The sequence below is a fragment of the Stomoxys calcitrans genome, chromosome 4 (genome assembly GCF_963082655.1).
Source record: "Stomoxys calcitrans chromosome 4, idStoCalc2.1, whole genome shotgun sequence".
Classification (NCBI taxonomy): Eukaryota; Metazoa; Arthropoda; class Insecta; order Diptera; family Muscidae; genus Stomoxys; species Stomoxys calcitrans.
In genome coordinates, this window is record NC_081555.1 from 17,884,818 (window position 1) to 17,909,756 (window position 24,939).

Here is a 24,939-nt window from a genome sequence, read left to right on the forward strand (position 1 = left end):
GCAGCCACTGCGGCTATGAGACTTAAGGTGATGGGAGATCTGGAAGGAAGGGAAATCTGGAAGGAAGGGAAGAGGTTTCCGATCGGATACCTGAGATGAACCTTGAGGTCGAGTGCTAGGCACTGCTGCTAGCGGCACACTCTTGGATTGACGGAACCCTAGTATTGCCATCTGGAAGACCATGTTACATGGATGGATCAAAGCTAGAGGACAGAGTGGGTCTACATTGAGAACCCAGGGGCTGAGATAGGATTTCATAAAAATTAAATTTTGACAACAATTCCTATTCAAAATTTTGACAAAAAAAATTTCAAAAAAAAACATAAAATTCTCCAAAAAATTTTTATATTTTAAGAAAATTTTATAATCCAATAAAATTTGTGGTAGAAATGTGATTTTGTCATTTTTTATATTTAGAAACAACATTTTTTAGAAAAAATTAAAAATATTGAAAAACAATTAATATTTTAACACAATTTTCTACCGAAATAAAATTTTGACTTTTTTTTGTACATAATTTTCTAAAGAAATAAAAATTTAACAAAAAAATTTTATTGCAATCGGATATTGTCCAGCTGCAGACCTTGGGATAAACTGACCGAATAAATTTAGCGCAAAACTTGTGAATTTATGGAAAACATTTTTTATCAAAATTATCTGACCACACCCTGTGTATTTTATCATAATTTTTTTCCTTGTTCTCTTATTTTTTGCATTGGTTTGGATTGTTTACACTGTTGCCACAGTGTCATTGCGGTGCTCGCTTGAATGTAATTGCCTAAGCGCCATCATACATCGTTTGTCCGTCGTTAAACAAGCAATTCATTATTTTCCGTCATCTTTACCGCGTTTGCGCCTTAGGGTCGAGCAAAACTCAGAAACTCAAAATAACTCTTCAATGAAATGATTTAAGCTCTCATCATTTCGCTCTTTACCCTTAAGGTTTGTTTATTAGATTATGGTTTGCACTTCACTCTCTCTCTCTCTCTTTCGCTTAAATGTCCTTGTGAGAACAAACGAGAGTTGCCCATCCATACAAAGACGTCATAATAAAAAATAGAAATAAAGTTTATTTAGTAAAATGTAAAGTTTAAAAAATAAAAAAAAATATAATTTTTAAATTTTGTTAAACAAAATTATTAAAAAAAAAATTTATACAAGAAAATTTGACCTTGAAGCCTCCAAACCTAATATGGTTCAAAACAAAATTGTAGGATCTGGAAAAGAAATCCACGCTGCAATTAGTCAAGACAAAGATGCATTGAAAAGTGGCACAGATCTTTGAAGCCCTCATACGTAAAGATTTCTGATGATTATCCGATTTGGCTGAAATTTTGCACAAAGTCTTTTGTTATGACTTGCAGCAACTCTGCCAAGTATGGTTCAAATGGGTTCAAAAAATGGATATAGCTGCCATATAACACTATCTTGGATCTTGACTTCTTGAGCCTTTAAAGGTCTTAATTATTATCCAATTGGCCTGAAATGTTCCATGAATTTTTTTTTTTGACCATCATCAACTGTGCCAAGTAGGGTCCAAATAGGTTCATAACCTGATATAGTTCCCATATAAACCGATCTCGGATCATGACTTCTTGAGCCGCTAGAGGGCGCAACCCGCATCCGATTTGGCTGAAATTTTGCACGAAGTGTTTTGAATTGACCATCAACCACTCTACCAAGTATGACTCAAATTGGGTCTTAGTCGGATATAGCTCCCATATAAACCGATTTCGCATCTTGACTTCTTGAGCCGCTAGAGGGCATAATCATTATCCGATTTGGCTGAAATTTAGCATGAAGTATTTTGTTTTAACTTCTAACAAACTGCGCCAAGTATGGTACAAATCAGTTCATAACCTGATATAGCTCCCATATAAACCGATTTCGTATCTTGACTTCTTGAGCCCCTAGAGGGCATAATCATTATCCGATTTGGCTGAAATTGTTCAAGAAGTGTTTTGTTCTAACATCTAACAAACTGCGCCAAGTATGGTACAAATCAGTTGATAACCTGATATAGCTCCTATATAAACCGATTTCGTATCTCAACTTCTTGAGCCAATAAAGGGCGCAATTAATATGCGATGTGGCTGAAATTTTGCAAGAAATGGTTTGGTTTGACCATCAACCACTGTGTCAAGAATGGCACAAATTAGTTCATAACCTGATAAAACTGCCATATAAACCGATCTTGGATCTTAACTTCTTGAGCCGCTAGAGGGCGCAGTTATTATTCAATTTGGCTGAAATTTTCCATGAAATGTTTTAGTTTGACCTTCAACCACTGTGCCAAGTTTGGCTCAAATTGGCTCATACCCAGATATAGCTTCCATATAAACTTATTTCAGATCTTGACTTCTTGGGCCGCTAGAGGGCGCAGTTATTATCCGATTTGGCTGAAATTTTCCATGAAATGTTTTAGTTTGACCTTCAACCACTGTGCCTAGTTTGGCTCAAATTGGCTTATACCCAGATAAAGCTCCCATATAAACCTATTTCGGATCTTGACTTCTTGAGCCGCTAGAGGGCGCAGTTTTTATCCGATTTGGCTGAAATTTTACATAAAGTGTTTTGGTTCGACCATCAGCAACTATTTGCAGTAAGGTACATAAACCGATTTCGCATCTTGCATTTTTGGCCTATAGAGGGTGCAATTATTATCCGATTTGGCTTAAATTTTGCATAAAATGTTTTGTTTTTAATTCTATTGGGTTGCCCAAAAAGTAATTGCGGATTTTTTAAAAGAAAGTAAATGCATTTTTAATAAAACTTAGAATGAACTGTAATCAAATATACTTTTTTACACTTTTTTTCTAAAGCAAGCTAAAAGTAACAAGCTGTAAAAAAATTTGTCAACGCCGACTATATGAAAAATCCGCAATTACTTTTTATGCAACCAATAGTAACTGCGCCAAACATGGTTCCAAACGGTTTTTAACCAGATGTAGCTCCCATATAATCCGATCCGATTTGGCTGAAATTTTGCCCCAAGTATGGCCCAAATCGACTAAGAACCTGATATAGCTGGAATATAAACCCATCTCTCGATTATATTTCTTGAGTCTTTCGAGAGAACAATTCTCATCCGATTTGGCTGAAATTTTTCACAACGACTTTCTGTATGACCCTTAACATTCGTGTTAAATATGGCCTGAATCGGTCCATAACCTGATATATTGGGTTGCCCAAAAAGTAATTGCGGATTTTTCATATAGTCGACGTTGACAATTTTTTTCACAGCTTGTGACTCTGTAATTGCATTCTTTCTTCTGTCAGTTATCAGCTGTTACTTTTAGCTTGCTTTAGAAAAAAAGTGTAAAAAATGTATACTTGATTAAAGTTCATTCTAAGTTTTTTTTTAAAATGCATTTACTTTCATTTAAAAAAATCCGCAATTACTTTTTGGGCAACCCAATAGCTCCCATATAGAAAAATCTCCCAATTTTCTCAAGCCACCATAGGGCGCAATTGTTAATCGATTTGGCTGAAATTTTGCACAATGAATTCCACTTTGGTCTCCAACAGCCAAACCAAACCCATTCGGTTCATAACATGGTATGGGTGAAATAGCATAGCAATTCTTACCCATTATTCGGCCTGGCCGAACTTAACACGCTTTTACTTTTTTGTTTTTTATTTCCAATTTACTTATTTTTTTACAATCTGGCAACATTTGTCCAGTTTTTTATTTTTCTTTCTTTGCTCCATTGTAAATACTCCCACGCAGTTGTTGATTCAATTACCCCTCCCCCTCCGCGAGAAGCGCATTCTCTTACATTTTGATTGATTATCATATGCTCATGACCTTTTGCAACTGCTCTCTTGCTCTACCTCTTAACTGCAGCCATACAGCTGCTCTCTCTACGACTTGTCTTTCTCTCTCTCTCTCTCTCTCAATTTAACTTTAGTGCCATTGCTCTCAGAAATTTTTGACATTCCTTTCGAAGCATAGGTTATGTCTGTGTATGCTTGAATGAGTGTCTCTGATATTTTGGCGTCCTTTAAAATGTCACCACACATTTCATGGGGGCGCCTTGGCTAACGCTATCTGTTGGAACACACTATTTGCCATTTCTTTTTATGTGTTTATTTCGTAAACACCTGTTATCACATGTTTGTTTGAATTTTTGGTTGTGTGTTGTGGCACAATGTTGCTTACAACTCTCTCACCTTTCACTTTCCTACTCTTGAAAAAGTTATGGTGTTAAGACTTTCTTGTCCCCCTTCTTCACTTACCTTAGTTAAAGTTCACTTGCCTATTTTTTCTTTGAAAACTTTTTCACTTGTATTTTGTAACACACGTAGAAAACCATATGCTCACTAAATGGCAAAAAGAGGGTATTAAGTCTAAATTTGCGGTTACTTTGATGGCAGAAACTTGAAACTTATTGGGGTTACGCCAAATTAAGCTAACATTTGATAAATATAACCCCTGCAGGTAGTTACAACAAATGGAATAAAATACAAATTGACATTTTGTACTTAATTCGAGTTAATGTAATAAGATATGACTTAAGAACGCTAATTGGTATAACCGCTATTCACACAATTTTTGTGGATTAGGCTAATAAGTAGCTTTATTTGTGAACATTATTACATGTACATAGAAAAGTTTCGAATGTCGAAAGCATTTGAAAATTGATCAAGATTTTAATTTTTCTTGGATTATTTTCTCATTATTTTATTTTTATAGAAAATTAGATGGACCGGGCTCGCTTAGCTGCGTCTTCTTCAACGCTCTTATACCTTTTACTTGAGCCCTTTATTACAATGGGCCTAATTTAGTAGAGTTTTAAGATGGAAACGTTTCGTCCCGAGTGTAAATATCGAATTTGTGTCATTGAAGCGTAGAGGTAAGCAAGTCCGCCAATGATGTCAAACGCGTGGGTTCAACTCCTATCGAGAACATTGGAAAGATGTTAATGTTGGTGCCATATGTGAGGTGCTATGCCATGCATAGAAGTCATGTATTGGGTTGCCCAAAAAGTAATTGCGGATTTTTCATATAGTCGGCGTTGACAAATTTTTTCACAGCTTGTGACTCTGTAATTGCATTCTTTCTTCCGTCAGATATCAGCTGTTACTTTTAGCTTGCTTTAGAAAAAAAGTGTAAAAAAAGTATATTTGATTAAAGTTCATTCTAAGTTTTATTAAAAATTCATTTACTTTCTTTTAAAAAATCCGCAATTACTTTTTGTGCAAACCAATAAATACTTCTTCCCATAGGGGTTTCGCACTGTGGGACGCCGTTGGGACTCAGCTATAAAAAGGTGGTCCTTCATCATTGAGCTTAGACTTGATTCGGACAGCACTCATTAATATGTGAGAAGTTTGCCCCGGTTCTTTAACAAAATGTTCATGGGCAAATTTTTGAACTCCTATATTGTAATGGGTAAATATGTCCGGTTTGGGGCCCTGACCCTTAAAGTAAATATTAGCTTCGTGCTATACTCTACAAAAATACTTTTCAGCCCCATATTACCATAGTCGATAAATGAGTCTTGTTTGATTTGAGCCCTATATTGTCGTTATTGGTCGTTATATCCATTTGATGGGGATGGTAGCTCAAGCATTTCTCCCATATATGGATGTCAAATTCGTCCTCTACTCTCAAATACCTTTCATTTAAGCCCAAAATTGCCATGGTTGAGAAATATGTACGGTTTGGAGGTCGTTTTGGGGCTGGAGTTAGCCATTTTGCCCTAAAAATAGGTATCAAATTCGTTCTCTACTCCCAAAAACCTCTCATTTGAGCTCCATATTGATATCTTTGGGAAATAAGTTCAGTTAAGGGGGTGCTTTGGGACTTGTCCACAAACACTTGGTCCCATAACCGGATTCCTGCACTCATTCTCAAATACCTTTCATTTGAGTTCCATATTGTCATGATGGGTTAAATATAAACCAGTTGAGGTCTTTTACGGAGGTTAAGCGCCACTTAGGTACTTTTTGCTTTCATTTGAGTCCCATATAGCCATGGTGGTAGGCTAATATGCGCTTTTGGCTCTTGGTCTTTTTTTCCATATTCGTAATTTGATTTTGTTATCCCACAAATATTGCCTCCTATTGCTGGCAACATTTGTGAGGTACTATGCCATGTAAAAATTTCTCTGGTTTTTACAAGGCACGTTGCACTGCGGCACGCCGCTCAAACTCATAGATCTTAAAAAAAAACTTAAAACGGACTGCACTCATTGATATGTGAGAAGATTGCCCCTGTTCCTTAGTGGAATGTTTATGGACAACATTTGCATTTGCAATACCTTTAATTTGACACCCATATTGTTCTGATCGGTTAATTTTTGATTTTGGGTGGTGTTTTTGGGGTAAGGGGAGGTTGCCAACAACGAAAAATTGTTTATGGCCTATGTTTCCTTCCAGACCAACCTCATAATCTGTGAAAATTTCTAGAAAATCCATTCTGCCTTTTTTTGTGTCATTACGGAACAAACAAACAACCCGAGTCCCATATAGTCATGATTGGCTAATATGCCCATTTGGTGCGTTTTTGGGAGGGTGTGGTGACCCTCTTTAATTCGACCTAATTTTGTATACCAGATTTGTAATCTACTCCCGTACACCTTTCATTTGAGCCCCATATTGATATGAACGTCAAATTTTTCTACTCTGGGAAGTTTTGAGGTTAGGGCGACTTCTTGGACCCAATTTTTAATACCATATTCGTATTCTACTCTCCAATACCTTTCATTTGATACCCATATTGTTCCGATCGGTCCACTTTTGATTTTGGGTGGGGTTTTTTGGATAAGGGGGAGGGTCCGACACCCTACCGATATCAAAAAGTTTTAAAGCCTATGTTTCCTTGCAGAGCAACCGTAGAAAATCTGTTCTGGCTTTTTTTGTGTCATTACGGAACAAACAAACAACCCGAGTCCCATATAGTCATGATTGGCTTATATGCCCATTTAGTGCGTTTTTGGGTAAGTTTTAGGGTTAGAGCGACTTCGTGGACCCAATTTTTAATACCATATTCGTATTCTACTCTCCAATACCTTTCATTTGATACCCATATTGTTCCGATCGGTCCACTTTTGATTTTGGGTGGGGTTTTTTGGATAAGGGGGAGGGTCCGACCCTCTACCGATATCAAAAAGTTGTAAAGCCTATGTTTCCTTCCAGAGCAACCGTAGAAAATCCATTCTGCCTTTTTTTGTGTCATTACGGAATAACAAACAACCCGAGTCCCATATAGTCATGATTGGCTAATATGCCCATTTAGTGCGTTTTTGGGTAAGTTTTGGGGTTAGAGCGACTTCTTGGAACCAATTTTTAATACCATATTCGTATTCTACTCTCCAATACCTTTCATTTGATACCCATATTGTTCCGATCGGTCCACTTTTGATTTTGGGTGGGGTTTTTTGGATAAGGGGGAGGGTCCGACCCCCTTCTGATATAAAAAAGTTTTAAAGCCTGATATAAAAAAGTTTTAATGTTTCCCAACAGAGCTACCTACACAATCTGTGAAAATTTCATTTTGTTCTGCCTTTTTTGACAAACACAACTTAATTTTTATGCTCATCACCATAGGATGGGGGTACTCCGTTTGTAACACCTCGAAATAATGATCTAGGACTCCATGAAGTGTATATATTCTTGATTGCCCCGACATACTGAGTCAATCCAGCCATGTCCGTCCGTCCGTCTGTCGAAATCACGATAGCGGTCGAACGCGCAAAGCTAGCCGCTTGAAATTTTGCACAGGCACTTATGATTGATGTAGATCTTTGGGGATTGCAAATAGACTATATCGGTTCAGATTTGGAGATAGCTCCCATATATAGCGACATCCCGATTTGACTTCTTGAGCCCCTGGAAACCGCAATTTTTGTCCGATTTGGCTGAAATTTTGCAAATAGTGTTCTATTATGACTCTCAACAACTATGTCAAGTGCGATTCAAATCGGTCGATAACCAGATATAGCTCCCATATTTTAGCAGAATCCATGGTGGTGGGTTCCCAAGATTCGGCGTGGGCGACCGGGCTCGCTTCGCTGCGTCTTTTTATACCCACCACCTTAGGATATAGGGGTATATTTATTTAGTCATTCCGTTTGCAACACATCCTCATCATCATCATTCTTCTTTGTCCATAGGTAGTTTAAGTTCCAAGATGGATTATATTGGACTCTATCTTGATATAGCCCCCATATAGACCGATCTTGAGGATTTAAGGTTTCAGGCCCATTAAAGCCACATTTATTATTCGATTTCGCTGAAATTTGGCACAATGTTTTACATTTGGCTGCTCGACAAATTTCGCATGAGGTGTTCGCTCTCGGATCTTGACTTCTTGAGACTCTAGCTAGAGCGAGCAATACTCATTTGATTTGGTTGAAATTCCACATGAGTTGCTTTGTTCTGATTTCAAATAACCTAATATAGCTGTCGTATAAACTGATCTCGAATCTTGACTCTCTGATCTGATTTGGCTGAAATTTCCCATTAGGTGTTCTGTTCTGACTTCAAATACCTGTGCCAAGAATGGTCCCAATCGGTACATAATCTGATATGGCTACCATACAAAGCGATTTCGGACATTGATTTCCTGAGCCTCTAGAGGGCGCAAATATCATGCGATTTAGCTAAAATCTCGCATGAGATGTTTTGTTATGACTTTCAATAACTCCGCCATGTATGGCCCAAATCGCCTCATAACCTGATATAGCTGCCATATAAATCGGTCTCCGATCTTGACTTCTTAAGCTTCTAGAGGGCGCAATTGTCATCCGATTTGGCTGAAATTTCGCATGAGGTTTTTTGTTCCAACTTCAAATAACTGTGCCAAGAATGTTCCAAATGATCTCGGATCTGGAGGTCATGAGCCTTTAGAGGGTGCAATTATCAGCCGATTTGCCTGAAAATAATTTTTTTTTTTTAAATTGGTAAAATTTTTATTTTTCTGTAAAATTCGGTAAAAAAAATATCCAAAACTTTTGTTGTTATGTTTATTGTTGTTGTTTTTGTAACAGTATGTCGTGTTCTCTCTTTAATCTGCTTGGTTATATTGAATATCCAGATCCAGAAACTCTGCGACTAAGAGGGGATGCATCCAAAGGGATCCGGGTTTAGCTGGCCAGTTAAACAGTTGACGTGTGTCATATGGTCCCAGGTAGCACTCAGGACATGTATCCTGCATGTTGGCATCACTCCGTGCTCCGTAAAAGTTGAAGCGACTGCATCTACCGGATGGTAATTGAGCCAGAACTACTATGGTTTGCCGGGGGAGGTCAATTTTTTCCGGTGTAACATTCACCACATCTGCCACCATGAATGTTGTCTAGACCCGCTTGATATACCGCTTGAACATGATAACATTTTTAAGAAAATTCTTCTGATATTTTATTATTTTTTTTTAAATTTTTTCCAAATTTTATTGCTTAAGTTTTGTTATTTTTATACCCTCCACCATAAGATGGGGGGTATACTAATTTCCTCATTCTGTTTGTAACTACTCGAAATATTCGTCTGAGACCCCATTGATCGTCGTGACATTTTATGTCGATCTAGCCATGTCCGTCCGTCTGTCCGTCTGTCTGTCGAAAGCACGCTAACTTCCCAAGGAGTAAAGCTAGCCGCTTGAAATTTTGCACAAATACTTCTTGTACAATTCTGGTAGTAAATGTGATGAGTGGACTGTATTGGATGCTTCCAGAACCGTAACAATTTACCATTGAAAGTACAGAAGAAGAAGAAAAAAGGCAAGGTTTCAGTTTGCTAATGTGGAACAGTTTATTAGCGATTTCTTTGCTTACCGCCTCCTAACGATGATGCTGCACAAGTGAAGTTAGTTGAGGCTAAGCAAGCGCGAAAGACGCCCTTTTGATTTAGTAAAGTATTTCAGCCGTATAGATAATGTTAGAAAGAGACAAAAAGGGGGTTTAGTACGTACTAGTTAGTAATCAATTCGTTGCGATACATATTAGGATGAAAGCGTTGCCAATCTTATATTAATTAACGTTAAAGAAAATTCAAATGGTTAAATTCAATATAATTCATTTGCCTTATTCTAAAGATGTTTATGACTTATATAAAAATGACTGCAAAAATGTTGTTGAAGTTGCTTCAACATGCCGGCCGCCTTGCAACACTGCAAAATCAGTAGTGACAAGCACCTGAGATGACCCAGCCAAAGATGGTACTCTGTACTAGTGGCATATTGGAAGACGATTGGATTAGGCCAGCTCGTAAAACTTTGGATAGTTGATCATTCGCCACAATGATTTCAATATTCGATGGGTGAAAAAAATGTGGGTCTGCCAGGTCGGTTAGATGGTCATACAACGCTTTAAGTTTTGGCTCATTAGTGGCTTTTGGTAGCACGGTGTGAAATTGAGATTTTACTAAACCATGAATCTGAATTTTTATTAAAGGGTCATGATACGATTCCAGATTTAAGCAGCAATACTCTTTGCCATCTCGCTTAGTAGTGCGAACATTAAGGCGTTCGACCAATTCTTTCAAAACCACGGTCTGAGCTTCTCCAGAGCTAAGCAGCAATCGCGCTTTTTTTGGACCAGTAGATGTCACGATCCGAGCAAGAGCAGTAGGAAGGAAAACGTGCATTGTTGGACGTCGGCTCAAACGCTCATTTAAGTGTTTCTGACGGCTAGAGGCTACAGGTGTTTCCCGAAGAGCTGAATCGCTTCTTCCGTTTCCTTTCGTCTTAAAATGGGCATTCCGATTTTGTTGTTTGGTTCCAGAGGATTTGTCGTCGGTATGAACCATAGTGTGGTGATTTTGTTGGCATACCATGCACTTTTGCCTGGATGGGCACCAGCTTCGTGTATGTGCAGTGCATAGGCAATTGAAACAAAAGCCTTTTTCTCTTATGACCTTCCGTCGTTCCGAGACAGGCATACGTTGAAATTTGGGACAATGTTTTAGGAAATGTCTTTCCTCGCAGATACGACACTTTGGTGTGCTAGATGTTGAGCTGAAATGTAGGATTTGGTATATTTAATGTGTGAACGGATTTGGAGAAATTTGACAACTAAGCTTTTGGAAGGATACACAGTTTAACCAAGGGTCGAACAATTGTACCCCTCTGTGTGCGTATTTCCGCCACACGAACCTTTGAATCTTGCCCAGTAAATACTTTGATAACTCTACCTAAGCACCATTCAGTAGGGGGTAAATTGTCTTCCTTGACCACAACGAAGTCATCCTTTTCTAAATTTTGTTGAGATGATTTCCATTTATATCTTCTTTGTAGTTCACAAACATATTCGTTTTTCCACCGTTTAGAAAACATTATTTGCAAAGATTTCAGTCTTTGCCAGCGATTCATCAAAGAGAGATTGTCTGAATACTCTTCAGGGATCGCCATAAGCGCTGCTCCTCTTATGAAATGGCCAGGGGTTAAAGGAATAAGATCAGTCGGGTCCTCGCTTATTGGTGACAATGGTCTGGAATTAAGCACACTTTCTATCCTGACCAACAGTGTGGAAAATTCCTCATAAGTAAATTTGAGATTGGAGGCAACTTTCCGTAAATGAGCCTTCATGCTCTTTACAGCTGCCTCCCACAGGCCACCCATATGTGGAGCATGGGGTGGAATGAAATGCCAGGAAAACCCGTACATTCCATACTTCTCTGCAACCGATTTCTCGGCCTTTCTGAGGAACTCCTTGTATTCCCTTAAGAGAGATCTACTTGCTCCAATGAAATTGGTACCATTGTCTGAGAAGACTTTTTTAGGAAACCCCCGTCGTCCTACGAAACGATTAAAGGTGGAAAGAAAGGCCTCAGTGGAAAGGTCTGAACAGGCCTCCAAGTGAATAGCCCTGGTCGATAGGCAGACAAATATAGCAGCGTATCCCTTTTGCAATTTCGCATTTCGCAATTTGGAAGTTTTCAATTCAAACGGACCTGCAAAATCAAGTCCAGTGTGCGTAAAAGGCAAAGAGAATGTGCATCTTTCAGCCGGTAATGCAGCCATAATTTGGTTTCTCACTCGATGTTTATAAACGGTACAGATTTTGCAACTCCTGACACAATGACGTACAGCGCTCTTTAGGCGAATGATGTAGAACTCCTGTCGAATAGCACGCAACATGGTTTGATGCTCCGCATGTAAAAGAATCTTATGTGTATAATCAATAAACAGCTTGCAAAACCTGGAATTCTGTGGCACTATGATGGGAAATCTTTCGTTAAAGCTTAAGTCCGAGTTTGCCAAGCGGCCATTTACTCGCAGCAGACCATGTTCGTCGAGAAATGGATTTAAAGTCAATAACCTACTTTTGCAATTAATAGGTTGGTGGGACTCAAGGGCCTGGTATTCGGCAGAAAAGTATGAAATCTGTGCAAGTCTTACTAATCGAAATTTTGTAGAAATAATCTCCTGCGGAGAAATGAATACATTTTCTGTTTCCGGGAAGTTCCTTTTTTGACATCTCCTTGCAAATCGCAGCATGAAACAGATTACCCGTAGAGCCCGATCGAGAGATGAGAACCGTTCCAGTATATCGTCAATCACTTGTGTTTGGCAGGTAATAACCTTTTTCTCGATAAAAGCCTCCTTGTAGGTCATTTGCTTAGGCCAAAACTCAGATGGTTTGACGAGCCACTGTGGTCCATGCCACCATAAATGATTTGCGTCTAGTTCTGACGCAGTACATCCACGAGTACCAATGTCGGAAGGGTTATCCTTGGTTGGAACGTATCTCCAGTTGACATTTCCAACGTTTTCTAGTATCTCGGAAACTTTATTGGCAACAAAGGTTTTCCAGTAAAATGGAGGTTTTTGTAGCCAGGATAATGTAATGGTAGAATCTGACCACAGATATATTTCTGAAACAGTGAAGCTTAAATGTTGACGAACTGATTTCAACAATTTTGATAGCAGTGTAGCTCCACATAATTCCAGCCTGGGAAGACTGACAGTTTTCAACGGTGCCACTTTGCTTTTGGAAACTAACAGAAACGATGTTGTAGCGCTATCCGAAATAGTTGATACAATGTACAAACAGGCGCAGTATGCTTTCTCAGAAGCGTCACAGAAGCCATGAATTTGAATCCTTGCCTCTGGGGCGTAATGGATCCACCGAGGAATTTTAATATTCTCAATTTCATTGAAATTTGAAAGAAACATATTCCACTTTTCCAAGGAGTGTGGTTTGACTTCCTCATCCCAGTTCGTGCCGTCAATCCAAAGCTGTTGCATGAGAATTTTGGCCAATACAATTATCGGGGTTAACCAACCAGCTGGATCGAATAGTTTAGCAACTATAGACAATATTTTCCGTTTAGTAATCGGAGTAGACGGAATGGAAATGTTGGTGACTTTGTAATAAAATTGATCAGACATAGCATTCCATCGAATGCCTAATGTTTTGGTATCGCTTGTTTCTTCGATTTTCAAAAAATCTTCTGTAAGAAGGTCTTCCGGGGGCAAGTGTTGAAGAATTTTAGAGTGATTAGCCGTCATTTTTTTTAGAGGGAAACCCGCAGAATTTAACAAGTCAATAAGTTCCAAGACGTGTGATCGGGCTTCCGTTATTGTGTGTCCACCCGAAAGAATGTCGTCCACATAGATTTGGGTTCGTAGAATGGATGCAGCCGTTGGGTGGGTATTCTTTCCATCTTCACTCAATTGCAACAGTGTGCGTATAGCCAGATATGGTGCACAGTTCACACCGAATGTGACAGTTTTTAACCAGAAATCATCAACCCCTTCACTAGTCGAGTTACGAAACAGTATCTTTTGATAGGGTCTGTCCTCTTCGTGAATCAGAATTTGGCGGTACATCTTTTCAATGTCGCCATTAAACACATACTTAAAAAATCGCCAGCGCAATATAACGTTCATTAGATCGTTTTGAAGAGTGGGGCCTGTATGTAGCATGTCGTTCAATGAAACTCCTGTAGAAGTTTTTTTGGATGCGTTAAATACCACTCTTAATTTGGTGGAGACGCTTTCAGATCTAACCACAGCATGGTGCGGTAGATAAAAAGAAGAGTAGCGATTGTTCTCACATATTTCCATTGATGGCGCGATTTCCATGTGATCAAGCTTTAAATATTCAGATAATACCCTTTTGTATTCTTTGGCAAGTTCAGGAGAATGTCCAAGAGTTTTCTCCATACGAAAGAATTGTCCCATAGCAATACGTCGCGAAGATCCGAGTACTCTATCAGGCGGTAAATCCTGTCGGAATGGCAGGCGGACCCTGTATCTCCCATCAGGCAGACGATCAGTTGTCTTTCGGAAAAATTCTTCGCACCGGGCATCACTTTCAGAAAGAGGTTTTGCAATTGGAACTTCCTCTATTTCCCAGAACTTTCGAATGTCGTCATTTAGAGTATCAGTGGATACCACCCAGGAAGCAAATGTTGTAACAGAGCGTGGTCTTGGTGGTCCACTTATCAGCCACCCAAATTCCGTTTCCTGTGCCAAAAGACTTCCAGAAACATTCTTTTGAACACCAGATTTAATGATATACGGTAAAATATCGCTTCCAAGCAACATATCTATGGGGCCAGGCTTAAAGAAGTTTGGATCTGCCAATTCCAGGCGATTTAACGCCGACCAATCAGAAATTTGGGTGGGAGCACCTGGCATTAAATGCTTCAGATTGGAAATAACAATGGCCGAGGTGCGTAATTTGAAGTCAGACTTTCGGGACTGCAGAGTAACATCACACAGTTTAGATGAGTTTTCCAGAACGGTTCCTCCTAACCCAGATATTCGAGTTAACGACTTTTTAGTGGGGATTGAAAGTTGTCTAACAATTCGACTTGAAATAAAGGACTCCTGAGAGCCTTGATCAACAAATACCCGAATGGCAAACAATGTTCCCAAGTGCTCGATGTTCACTAAGGCGGTAGGTAAAACCGTTTCTTGTCCGGAGTTTGCAAAATTAGATTGGACATTCGATACATCATCATAGGCGGCATAGGAAGTAGATGGCTCATCCTCATATTGTGCATCGACGTGAAATGAGGATGATTCATGTTGGTTGTTTTGTGAGCTGTTTCCGGTTGTTCCACTTGTATGTCTTGCACCTGAATTCCTATTTCCGGCGGGGCCAGTGGGATCCGGGTGTAGCATAGTATGATGTGATTGCTGACAAGTCTGGCACAACTTTTCGCTTTGGCAATTCTGAGCCTGATGTCCGTAGGAGAGACAGTTCTCACAAATCTTGTTGGTAGAAACAAACTTTTTCTTCTTACCCAGTGGCCAAGCCTTAAATTGTGGACAGCCCCTCAAAGAATGGTTCTGTCGACAAATTTTGCATGGGCGATAATTCGAATCCGACTTCGTGTGAAAATTCTGAGATTTGTGAGCAGATTGAGAAGAATTCGTCGGTCTCTTCATATCGGAAATTGACTCTAACATGTCTAACCTTTTCGCGATAAAATCATCCAGTTGACTCCAACTTGGCATTGATTTGTGGTCATCTATTGAATTCTCCCAAGCAGTAAGTGTTTCGTCCGGCAGCCTGGACGACACCCAGAAAACAAGAAAAGGGTCCCATGATAAAACAGATAAACCGTAGGACCTTAGAACAGTCAGACAGTTGTTAACTGTGAATTGTAAGTTCCTCAAAGCCTTCCCTTTCTCTGAGGATACGTGTTCAGTTTCGAAAATTCTCCTAAGTTGGTAATTTATCAGAATGCGTCTATTTTCATAACGCGATCGCAGAGCCTCCCAAGCCAACTTGAAATTTTCATCAGTGAGCGCAAACTGTTTCACGATCTGATTTGCCTCCCCACGCGTCTTTGACCGAAGGTGGAATAGCTTCTGCGCAGGAGACAATTTGGGGTGTTTGGCATAAATTGCCGTAAACATGTCCCTGAAACTCGGCCACTTATCGTAGCCACCACTAAAAAATTCAGTGTCGCATGGCGGGACTTTTACAACGAAACCCCCATCTTCCGTAGCCCTAGTCTCTGTTTCCTCCTTCGCCTTAGACTTCTCCAGCTTCTGCCTCTCAATTTGAACCAAATCAAGAATAGCCGCCTTACAGGCCTTGTATGCCCTACAAGATTCAGAGAACTTCGAGTGAATCGCATTGCGCACCTCTTGAGTGTACTCAGGTTTTTCAGACGTCATCTCCGTCTCATAAACCTGTGTCAGTTGACGCCAACGTCGCTCCAAGTCATCTAGTTCGACCTGCAAACTAGATGCAGTATGATCCTCAATGGGAATTCCAGAAAAATTGGCGCAAAAAGTGACCACTTGGTCCGAAAAAAAGATAAACCTCTGGGAACTCATCTTCAGCTGAATGTGAGAAGCGACGAAATACCAAACAAACTACAAATTTTGAGAGTATAACAAATAATGGCCTATTCAAATAACCTCAAATGGTACCTTTATCAGTGAAATAAAAGGGTAATATATAGACCTCTACTCGAACTCAACACAGATTGCTCTTCGAAAACCGCCGAAGACAACTCAGGTCCAATAACAAAACATCAATTACCAATCGCGATCATAGGAATTCCGTACCAACGTGAATATAGTACAAAATTCAACTTGGTCAAATATATCCGGTTACAGGTCTTAACGGATGATCCTAAAACGCAGTGAACCAATTAAAACCCCAGCACGGAACTTGTGTATACTGGTCTCCTTCGAAATATGGTCACTCTCTTTCTCCCAGTCACTAAGCCATTCGTGATAAAATGATTCTGAGAAAAAAAAAAATTCCACCAAACGTCTTGGGACTTCCTCCTGAGCTCTTCTTCCAGAAAGGAACTCTGAATAGTAACGCGTGCGTGCTATGGTCTTCTTCTACCCCGATTCAACGTGCTCTCCTCCTCAGCGGCGGAGCGATTAATCCCAAAGTTCAGTGCTAATATTTCCGGTTCACCGTACTAAGTCTCTTATCTCCGAAATAGATAAATAAACCAAAGTTCTATGGCTCCTAAGGTGTCAATTGGTAATTCATATGAAATATAGTATGTCAAGTGTCACCTATATCCCAAGCCAGGACATATAAGGTGTAATGTAAAAATACAGGTGAGAGATGGGTTCAGTCCCATACAATTCATGCAGGTAAGCAATATGGTAAATAAATTCATGCGCTTAGATTGAAAATAATCGACTGGAGGTAAATAGGAAAAAAATTAAGGTAGCATAATGGGTTCAATACAAATAAGGGTTCCAATGTTGCGGTACTCTCTAATAAGCTGTTTATTTAGAAAATAACCATTTTATGGTTTCATGGCGAGAAATTGGGTAAGTGGGTAACAGAGTAATCGTTTCCTGGGATAATATATATGTATGTGCATTGACGTGGATTGTCCATTATTATTCGATATATGACCTACATATATTCTCATCCCAAAGTATAGGTGAGTCAATATAAGCATCAAATATTATATTCAAGTATTGATGTCAAACTTCATCAAGATAACTTCATAACCTGATGTGCATATATCTCTAAAATTTAATTCGTGTTTAATTTCTTTCCTCCTCATGTATGAAATTTGTAGGAGCATCGTAGCCATCTGTCTACACATAACAATACATGTTTCATCTTCCAACCGGTGTATTATTGACAAATTCGTTTTAATTCAATTCCCGGCTGTGATTGGCCACTTGTCATACATGACACCTGTTGGACACTTTCAATTTTAAATATACAATCTCCTTTTGACTTCCAGATAATTTCGTGAATTCTTCGTTATATCCAGATTTTTATTTAGAAAATGTAGCGTTTTTTGGCAATATCGCGTGTTTTTCAGGGACTGAAAGCCAACAACTATTTAAATTGATTTTCTCATAGGAATTTATAAAATTTTGTCAATGAAACTTACGTGAAACCATTGTTTCAATGAAAATAGAAAATTGTCATGATAAAAGGTAAGGTTCAAGGAAAAGTAGCAACATTCATAAAACAGCTTTTCTATGAAGAATGAAATTTCAGTAGTGACTTCACAAACGGCCCTCGTATGTATACTTTGTAACATGAATGCACTCACCGCTAACCTTCTCTCCCCCTTTTGCAAATCATACCGGTTTCTTGTCTGACTTAGCCGCTAATACTCCATGTGTCTCCAATTTCCAACAAATTCTATGATGTATTTGGGGCTTTTTCCCTTTCGTTTCTAGCACATGGAATTCAATTATTCAATGGATGCTAATCGATGTTAAGGCACAATTTTTCTTTTTTCTTTTCTTTAAACCGGAAACTTCCTTGCTTTTTACACACGCTTTAATTTCAGTAAGAACAAACTTGTCTAATTAGATTTTGCCACAACTATGTTTTAAACTTTCTATACACTTTCAACTTTATTTCCGTTCACCTCAATAGTTTTCTAATTAGAATCTTCCACATTTCTATTACGAAAAAGTTTTTGTTTTTCTCTTTTCTAAAGATTATTTCTTCATATTCATACACCATCCATGCAGCCTCGCTTCAAAAACTAAATGAGGAATCGCCTCTCATTGGTCTTCTAGCAGCCTGAATGTATTCGTCTGCAGATCAGCACGGCTCTGTACGTATAAGAGATGAGTTTGGCTTTATGTATTTGCAGTGGAGTGGAAGAAGTCTCAATCTAAGAGAGTCAGTAATGGAAAGTTAGAGGTCTCAACCGTAGTCGCATAGGATTGGGAGCCTGTTAGTTAAGCCAGTGTGAAATGACAAATCCAATGGCAAAGGGAAGAGCGTCCGTGATGAGATTTCGTTTCTACCTCTTCCTCTGTACGTAGAGAATTATGTATGCCAGCAGCGGCGTGGGCGTGAAGTGCAACAAAATTTATATATTCGAGAATTACGAGTATATCAGTATAAGTAAAAAAAAAAAAAAAAAAATTGTGTCTCTTTGCGATCACTTATGTATAACAAAAGTGTGCAAATTACACCAGTGCTATTAGAGTATTACTCTCTAATCTGCAATTTCTTGTTGTTGCAAAGACAGATTGGAATGACAGCAACTTAGATAACAGTCGTACTCTTAAGTTCTGGGTTAGAAAACAGCAATGCAAATACACACTTTATGTCTATTTATTCCTATAGTCTCATAAAATTAAATGCTCTGAAGATTATCTTAAGCTCGTGAAGCAAGATTCGATCGTTCATATATTTTTGCTCGTGAAGCAATATTAAATCTTTATATAGTCTGCTTGTGAAGCAAGATTCGATTTCCATATATTTTTTGCTCGTGAAGCAAAATTAGTTTCCGAAGGTATCATCAAGAAACTCTTTTGACAAGAGCATTGAGAATTATTCATGTGGACTATGTGCGCCTTTTTTGGGTTTCAACAGTACAAAAGACAGTTTTTTATTTTTGGACTTTCATGTCATGTAACATTCAAATTTAATCGCCAAATCCCTATCCGTTCACACATTAATAAATCCTACGTACCTTTTTCCCATTGTCTTCTATGGAAGTTATAGAATAATTTGTTTTTAAACTAGAGCGGTGGACGTGATCCCAGCTTTATAGATTCACTTGTTCTTTCCAGGTTCGATGGACCATGTACAATTCTGGTAGTAAATGTGATGAGTGGACTGTATTGGATGCTTCCAGAACCGTAACAATTTACCATTGAAAGTACAGAAGAAGAAGAAAAAAGGCAAGGTTTCAGTTTGCTAATGTGGAACAGTTTATTAGCGATTTCTTTGCTTACCGCCTCCTAACGATGATGCTGCACAAGTGAAGTTAGTTGAGGCTAAGCAAGCGCGAAAGACGCCCTTTTGATTTAGTAAAGTATTTCAGCCGTATAGATAATGTTAGAAAGAGACAAAAAGGGGGTTTAGTACGTACTAGTTAGTAATCAATTCGTTGCGATACATATTAGGATGAAAGCGTTGCCAATCTTATATTAATTAACGCACAGTGGGCCAAATGGCAAAAAAATTGGAAATAAGTCTACAACTTTTTATCTGTTGATTTTAGCCATACAAAATGTTCTAGACATTTGTAGAGGAGGACATAGGCTTTCAGAAAAGTGCTGTTGTTGGTCCATATCTTTAATACAGGGTGAGCTACAGGGTGTGAAAGTTGACCACTTTTGACTTCTCCAAGCTTCTGGGGGCCATAACTTTTGATCTACTCAACCGATTTACATGATTTAGGACTCTAGAGAAAGAGCTTGACAAGATCTAAAAAACTTATGCATAAAGTACCATGCCATCGTGTACTGTTAAGGAGTTATGAATTGTTTAATTTTAAAATATGAAAATTTGGCCTTGGTTTTTTTCAGTGTTTTTTAAATAACTCCGTCAATTTTAAAGCTATAAACTTCATACTTCACACAAATTATGCCAGCATATGTGTGCATAAAATACAAAAGGAATCACGTGAATATCTTTGGCGGTTTAAAAATGGCATCGTTTTCAATATGAAAAATATTTTTTTTGTCAAAAAATTGCAAAATTTTTCAAAAAAGATACTCCCATTTCCTTTAAGTTTTCGCAAACTTTGGCCGTCAAAGCATTATCATTTCTTTCCATTTTCACAAAGTCGAGGTATTAAGAAAAGTTTTAAGTGCTAATTTGGCTAATTTCGATATCAAACAACACCGTTATCTTAAGACCAAAATGGCCAATTTTTTTACTAAACTTCAAAAGTTTCTCACTGGAAAAAAAGTTCCACGGGGATTTTTTCGCTTTTTTTGAACTTAAATGAAAGCTTAAAATGTTCCCAACATTTTAAGGTATGTCTCGCCATATCCTAGCCATAAATGAGATCGTAGCGATCAAAATACTGAAAAAAGTCAATTTTCAAGTAGTGCTATATTCATTGCTAAAAAACAAGTATTACGTCACATTTTATTGCAAAGATGTTAAATAAACTTTTATTTGGTAACACTTCTTCTACAAAACACAAAAAGAATCATGGAAATATCTCTATTCTATTCCATTTTATGGAACCGGCAATAAAAAAGTCAATTTTTCAAAAAAGTCGAATTTCCCAAATTTTGTTTTTGTTGTCCTAATTGCACATGACACACTATAGCCATATTTACGCAACATACCTTATCGTAAAGGAAATTTTCATACCTTTCCAACGATGTATAAAACATTTCTCAACTCGGATTCTATCTACTCTAAAATTCATTTACACTTCATTAAACTCTATATAAAAATGTCTATTTGTGAAATGGAACCTTATATGGGGCCTACACTAAAACATTGATAGATTTGCCCAGGGTTTACAATACAAATGTGTTAGAATAAAAAAAGGTCTCCTGCCAAAGTTTAAAAAAATTGGAATAAAAATATGTGTTTTAGAGCGAAAACACTTCGCATCGGCGTGCGTTTATATGTATATTAGCTACTCCCAAAATAAAAAAGCATTTTAGTTTTGTATTATTTGATTTTATTCTCTACCAAATAATCTAAGGTATCAAAATTTAAAAGCTCTTTAATTTGAATGGCATCGGGATCGTCCTTATCTATATCGTCACATATTTTTGGTAGCCATTTAGTTCTGATGCTGTATAGTACCGGATCAGACGATAACAATAAATATTGAAGTAAATCATAATTTTGGTTAAATTTGGTGCTCTTTCGGGTATTGAAAAGCCGGAACTGTTTAACATCTCTATTACGGGATTCCTGAGCTTCTTCTGTAAGTTCTCCTAACGGAAGTATGTTGTATTCCACAATTTCCTTGCCATGATGTAAGACTTTATGTACTGTCGGTGTTAAAGCTTTCCACGAATATAAATCAGATAAAATGTTTTTTGTGTCATTACTATAAGCTTCAAATTTGGTTGAATTTATCATCTTTTTGCTATTGATTACAGCCAAAATCACTTTGAATCGTCTTAGCAAGTGTTCATCAAGACCGGTTATTTTAGATGTCGATACGGGGTCCTCAAAAAACCGCCTTGCCGAGTTGCCATCATTTGTGCTTCCGTATCCGTAAAGAGGTTTATCTATTATAAGTCCCTTTTGTTTAAACTCCAACTGGATTCGATTCTTCTCTTCCTGCCTCATTTTGTGAAGATCTTGGTTGTTTCTAGCAGAGACATCGCGGTTTCCAGGGCTAGTCCGATATTTAAGGTCATACGATAAATGCAAACAATACTCCATGAATCGAATTCTACAGTGCAGGGGCGAAATACCGAAATTGAGCGCATTTTCGTTTACTAAATTTTCATCAGACTTGTCCTCGAATTGCCCATTCTTCTTGCCACAAATATTGCATCTCCAATTGGACATAACGCCAGTTAATGCGTTTGCCACCTTTCCATCGATCATAGTGAGTTGTAGTTGAAACGAAACTTTTATATTTCTTCCCAATTGGTTTATAACAATCATGGGTAATGCAGCAATTTCTTCCTTTATTTCGTTCACCAAAGATCGTGTTGTGTTCCGGTCTTCCTTTGTATACTCAAACCGAATTGGGCGACATAAATATTTTGACCCAGGTGTTCTATTTATCCATATATCTTGAAATGCATTTTCTTTCGATGATGAAGATTGGTCCTTGTACAATCTCATTCTCAATGGTACTAATGATGCCATGAAAATTGATGCGAAGTTGGTATCTATTTCTGTTTGTTGCTTATATTCGGAAAATCCAGATGATCCATCACAACCCCATTTGCTGATCAAAACCACTTCGGAATTATTACATGTGTTCAACTGTTCTTCAGTAAAATTAGAAATAATTCTAACAGCTGTATTTTCAACAAGATCAGCAAGTTTCACTCTTGCTTTTAATTCGTCCACGTATATATTTGATGGCACCATTTTCGTCCTGGTGTTGTACAATTTATGTTTTGAGGGTAAACAACCCCATCCTTTTTCACGAAGAGCCTTCCTCATTGTTGAGTATTTGTTTCTTGAGAGGCCTAGGTTCAAAATCAGGGCCAGTGCATCTTCCTCCGTGAATTCTGTAGTCGATTTTGGAGTTGGAATACTTTCTACCATTCTCTTTACCCTTTTCGGAGATGCTAATGGTAAAACATCGACAATTCGTCCAACATTTTTTGGTTGTGTTTTTAACAATGCTGTTTTGAACGTATCTTTTATTAAATTTGGCGGATGTGCCGCCAATAGTTCCTCTTGTTTTTTCTTTTTGGTTTTCTCCGTAACTTCGTCGTATGCTTTGCTAGGCCGGCCGGGAATCAGCGGTTTAATTTCAATAAGTAGATCCGATTTCAGCCACTTCTCATACATTTTGAAAAACTTGATTTTTGCGAATGAACATTCTGGCAACCTTCTCTCAAATGATTTGTAGAATTTTTCAAGTTTGTCTAAAGCGTCTTTATTTAGCCTTATTCCATATATGTGGTCCAAAGTGTAAACAAGTTCCTTAAATGACTCCGTGTATGATTTGGAATCATTTTTGATGTCCCATACAATTTTCGAAAGAGTGGAATACTTCTGTATGACTTCCATAACTTATAAATGTCCTTTACGCCTCTACAAAATATAATGAAGAAAATTTGGATTTTGTTCAAATATTTATGCAATATATTCACAATTAATGACCCATTTCAGGTATCAGACGCAATCGTAAAAAGGGGTCCAAAGTGCCTCTTTTTACTTACTCTTCTATAATTATTTACCTGGACTCGAATTTGGTTAAAAAAAATGACAATGAATTTTTTATGGGTAGGTTTTTTCACATTCATTGATACGGTGGATTTCCTGGGAATTCGACATAGCGAAACAGGTAACATTTGTCTGCATCAAATCTTAACACAAATATATATATATATGCAGGTATATTTCTAGGTTACTTTTTATTCAAAAATCATCAGCTTACATTAAAAATAGATGTAGGTACTATACAAACGCACGCCGATGCGAAGTGTTTTCGCTCTAAAACACATATTTTTATTCCAATTTTTTTAAACTTTGGCAGGAGACCTTTTTTTATTCTAACACATTTGTATTGTAAACCCTGGGCAAATCTATCAATGTTTTAGTGTAGGCCCCATATAAGGTTCCATTTCACAAATAGACATTTTTATATAGAGTTTAATGAAGTGTAAATGAATTTTAGAGTAGATAGAATCCGAGTTGAGAAATGTTTTATACATCGTTGGAAAGGTATGAAAATTTCCTTTACGATAAGGTATGTTGCGTAAATATGGCTATAGTGTGTCATGTGCAATTAGGACAACAAAAACAAAATTTGGGAAATTCGACTTTTTTGAAAAATTGACTTTTTTATTGCCGGTTCCATAAAATGGAATAGAATAGAGATATTTCCATGATTCTTTTTGTGTTTTGTAGAAGAAGTGTTACCAAATAAAAGTTTATTTAACATCTTTGCAATAAAATGTGACGTAATACTTGTTTTTTAGCAATGAATATAGCACTACTTGAAAATTGACTTTTTTCAGTATTTTGATCGCTACGATCTCATTTATGGCTAGGATATGGCGAGACATACCTTAAAATGTTGGGAACATTTTAAGCTTTCATTTAAGTTCAAAAAAAGCGAAAAAATCCCCGTGGAACTTTTTTTCCAGTGAGAAACTTTTGAAGTTTAGTAAAAAAATTGGCCATTTTGGTCTTAAGATAACGGTGTTGTTTGATATCGAAATTAGCCAAATTAGCACTTAAAACTTTTCTTAATACCTCGACTTTGTGAAAATGGAAAGAAATGATAATGCTTTGATGGCCAAAGTTTGCGAAAACTTAAAGGAAATGGGAGTATCTTTTTTGAAAAATTTTGCAATTTTTTGACAAAAAAAATATTTTTCATATTGAAAACGATGCCATTTTTAAACCGCCAAAGATATTCACGTGATTCCTTTTGTATTTTATGCACACATATGCTGGCATAATTTGTGTGAAGTATGAAGTTTATAGCTTTAAAATTGACGGAGTTATTTAAAAAACACTGAAAAAAACCAAGGCCAAATTTTCATATTTTAAAATTAAACAATTCATAACTCCTTAACAGTACACGATGGCATGGTACTTTATGCATAAGTTTTTTAGATCTTGTCAAGCTCTTTCTCTAGAGTCCTAAATCATGTAAATCGGT

At 37.6% G+C, this 24,939-nt stretch overlaps 2 protein-coding genes across 4 annotated transcripts in view; one reads left to right on the forward strand and one right to left on the reverse strand.

Annotated features, from left to right (window-relative positions):
* Nucleotides 1–24,939, forward strand: part of LOC106087913 (uncharacterized) — a 153,071-nt gene that overhangs the window by 81,875 nt on the left and 46,257 nt on the right. The gene's annotated exons all lie outside the window — the stretch shown is intronic.
* On the reverse strand, nucleotides 9,732–19,794 carry LOC131997305 (uncharacterized). Of its 3 annotated transcripts, none has more exons than XM_059368027.1 (3): nucleotides 19,610–19,794; nucleotides 19,345–19,490; nucleotides 9,732–10,960 (listed from the first exon to the last, which is right to left on the reverse strand). In XM_059368027.1, the coding sequence occupies exons 2-3, from the start codon at nucleotides 19,353–19,355 to the stop codon at nucleotides 10,123–10,125; spliced, it is 849 nt and encodes a 282-aa protein (XP_059224010.1). In that variant the 5' UTR covers nucleotides 19,356–19,490; nucleotides 19,610–19,794; the 3' UTR covers nucleotides 9,732–10,122. The 3 variants fall into 3 exon arrangements, with proteins under 3 accessions (XP_059224010.1, XP_059224009.1, XP_059224008.1); XM_059368026.1 differs by having other exon boundaries at nucleotides 19,345–19,502; XM_059368025.1 differs by having other exon boundaries at nucleotides 19,345–19,794.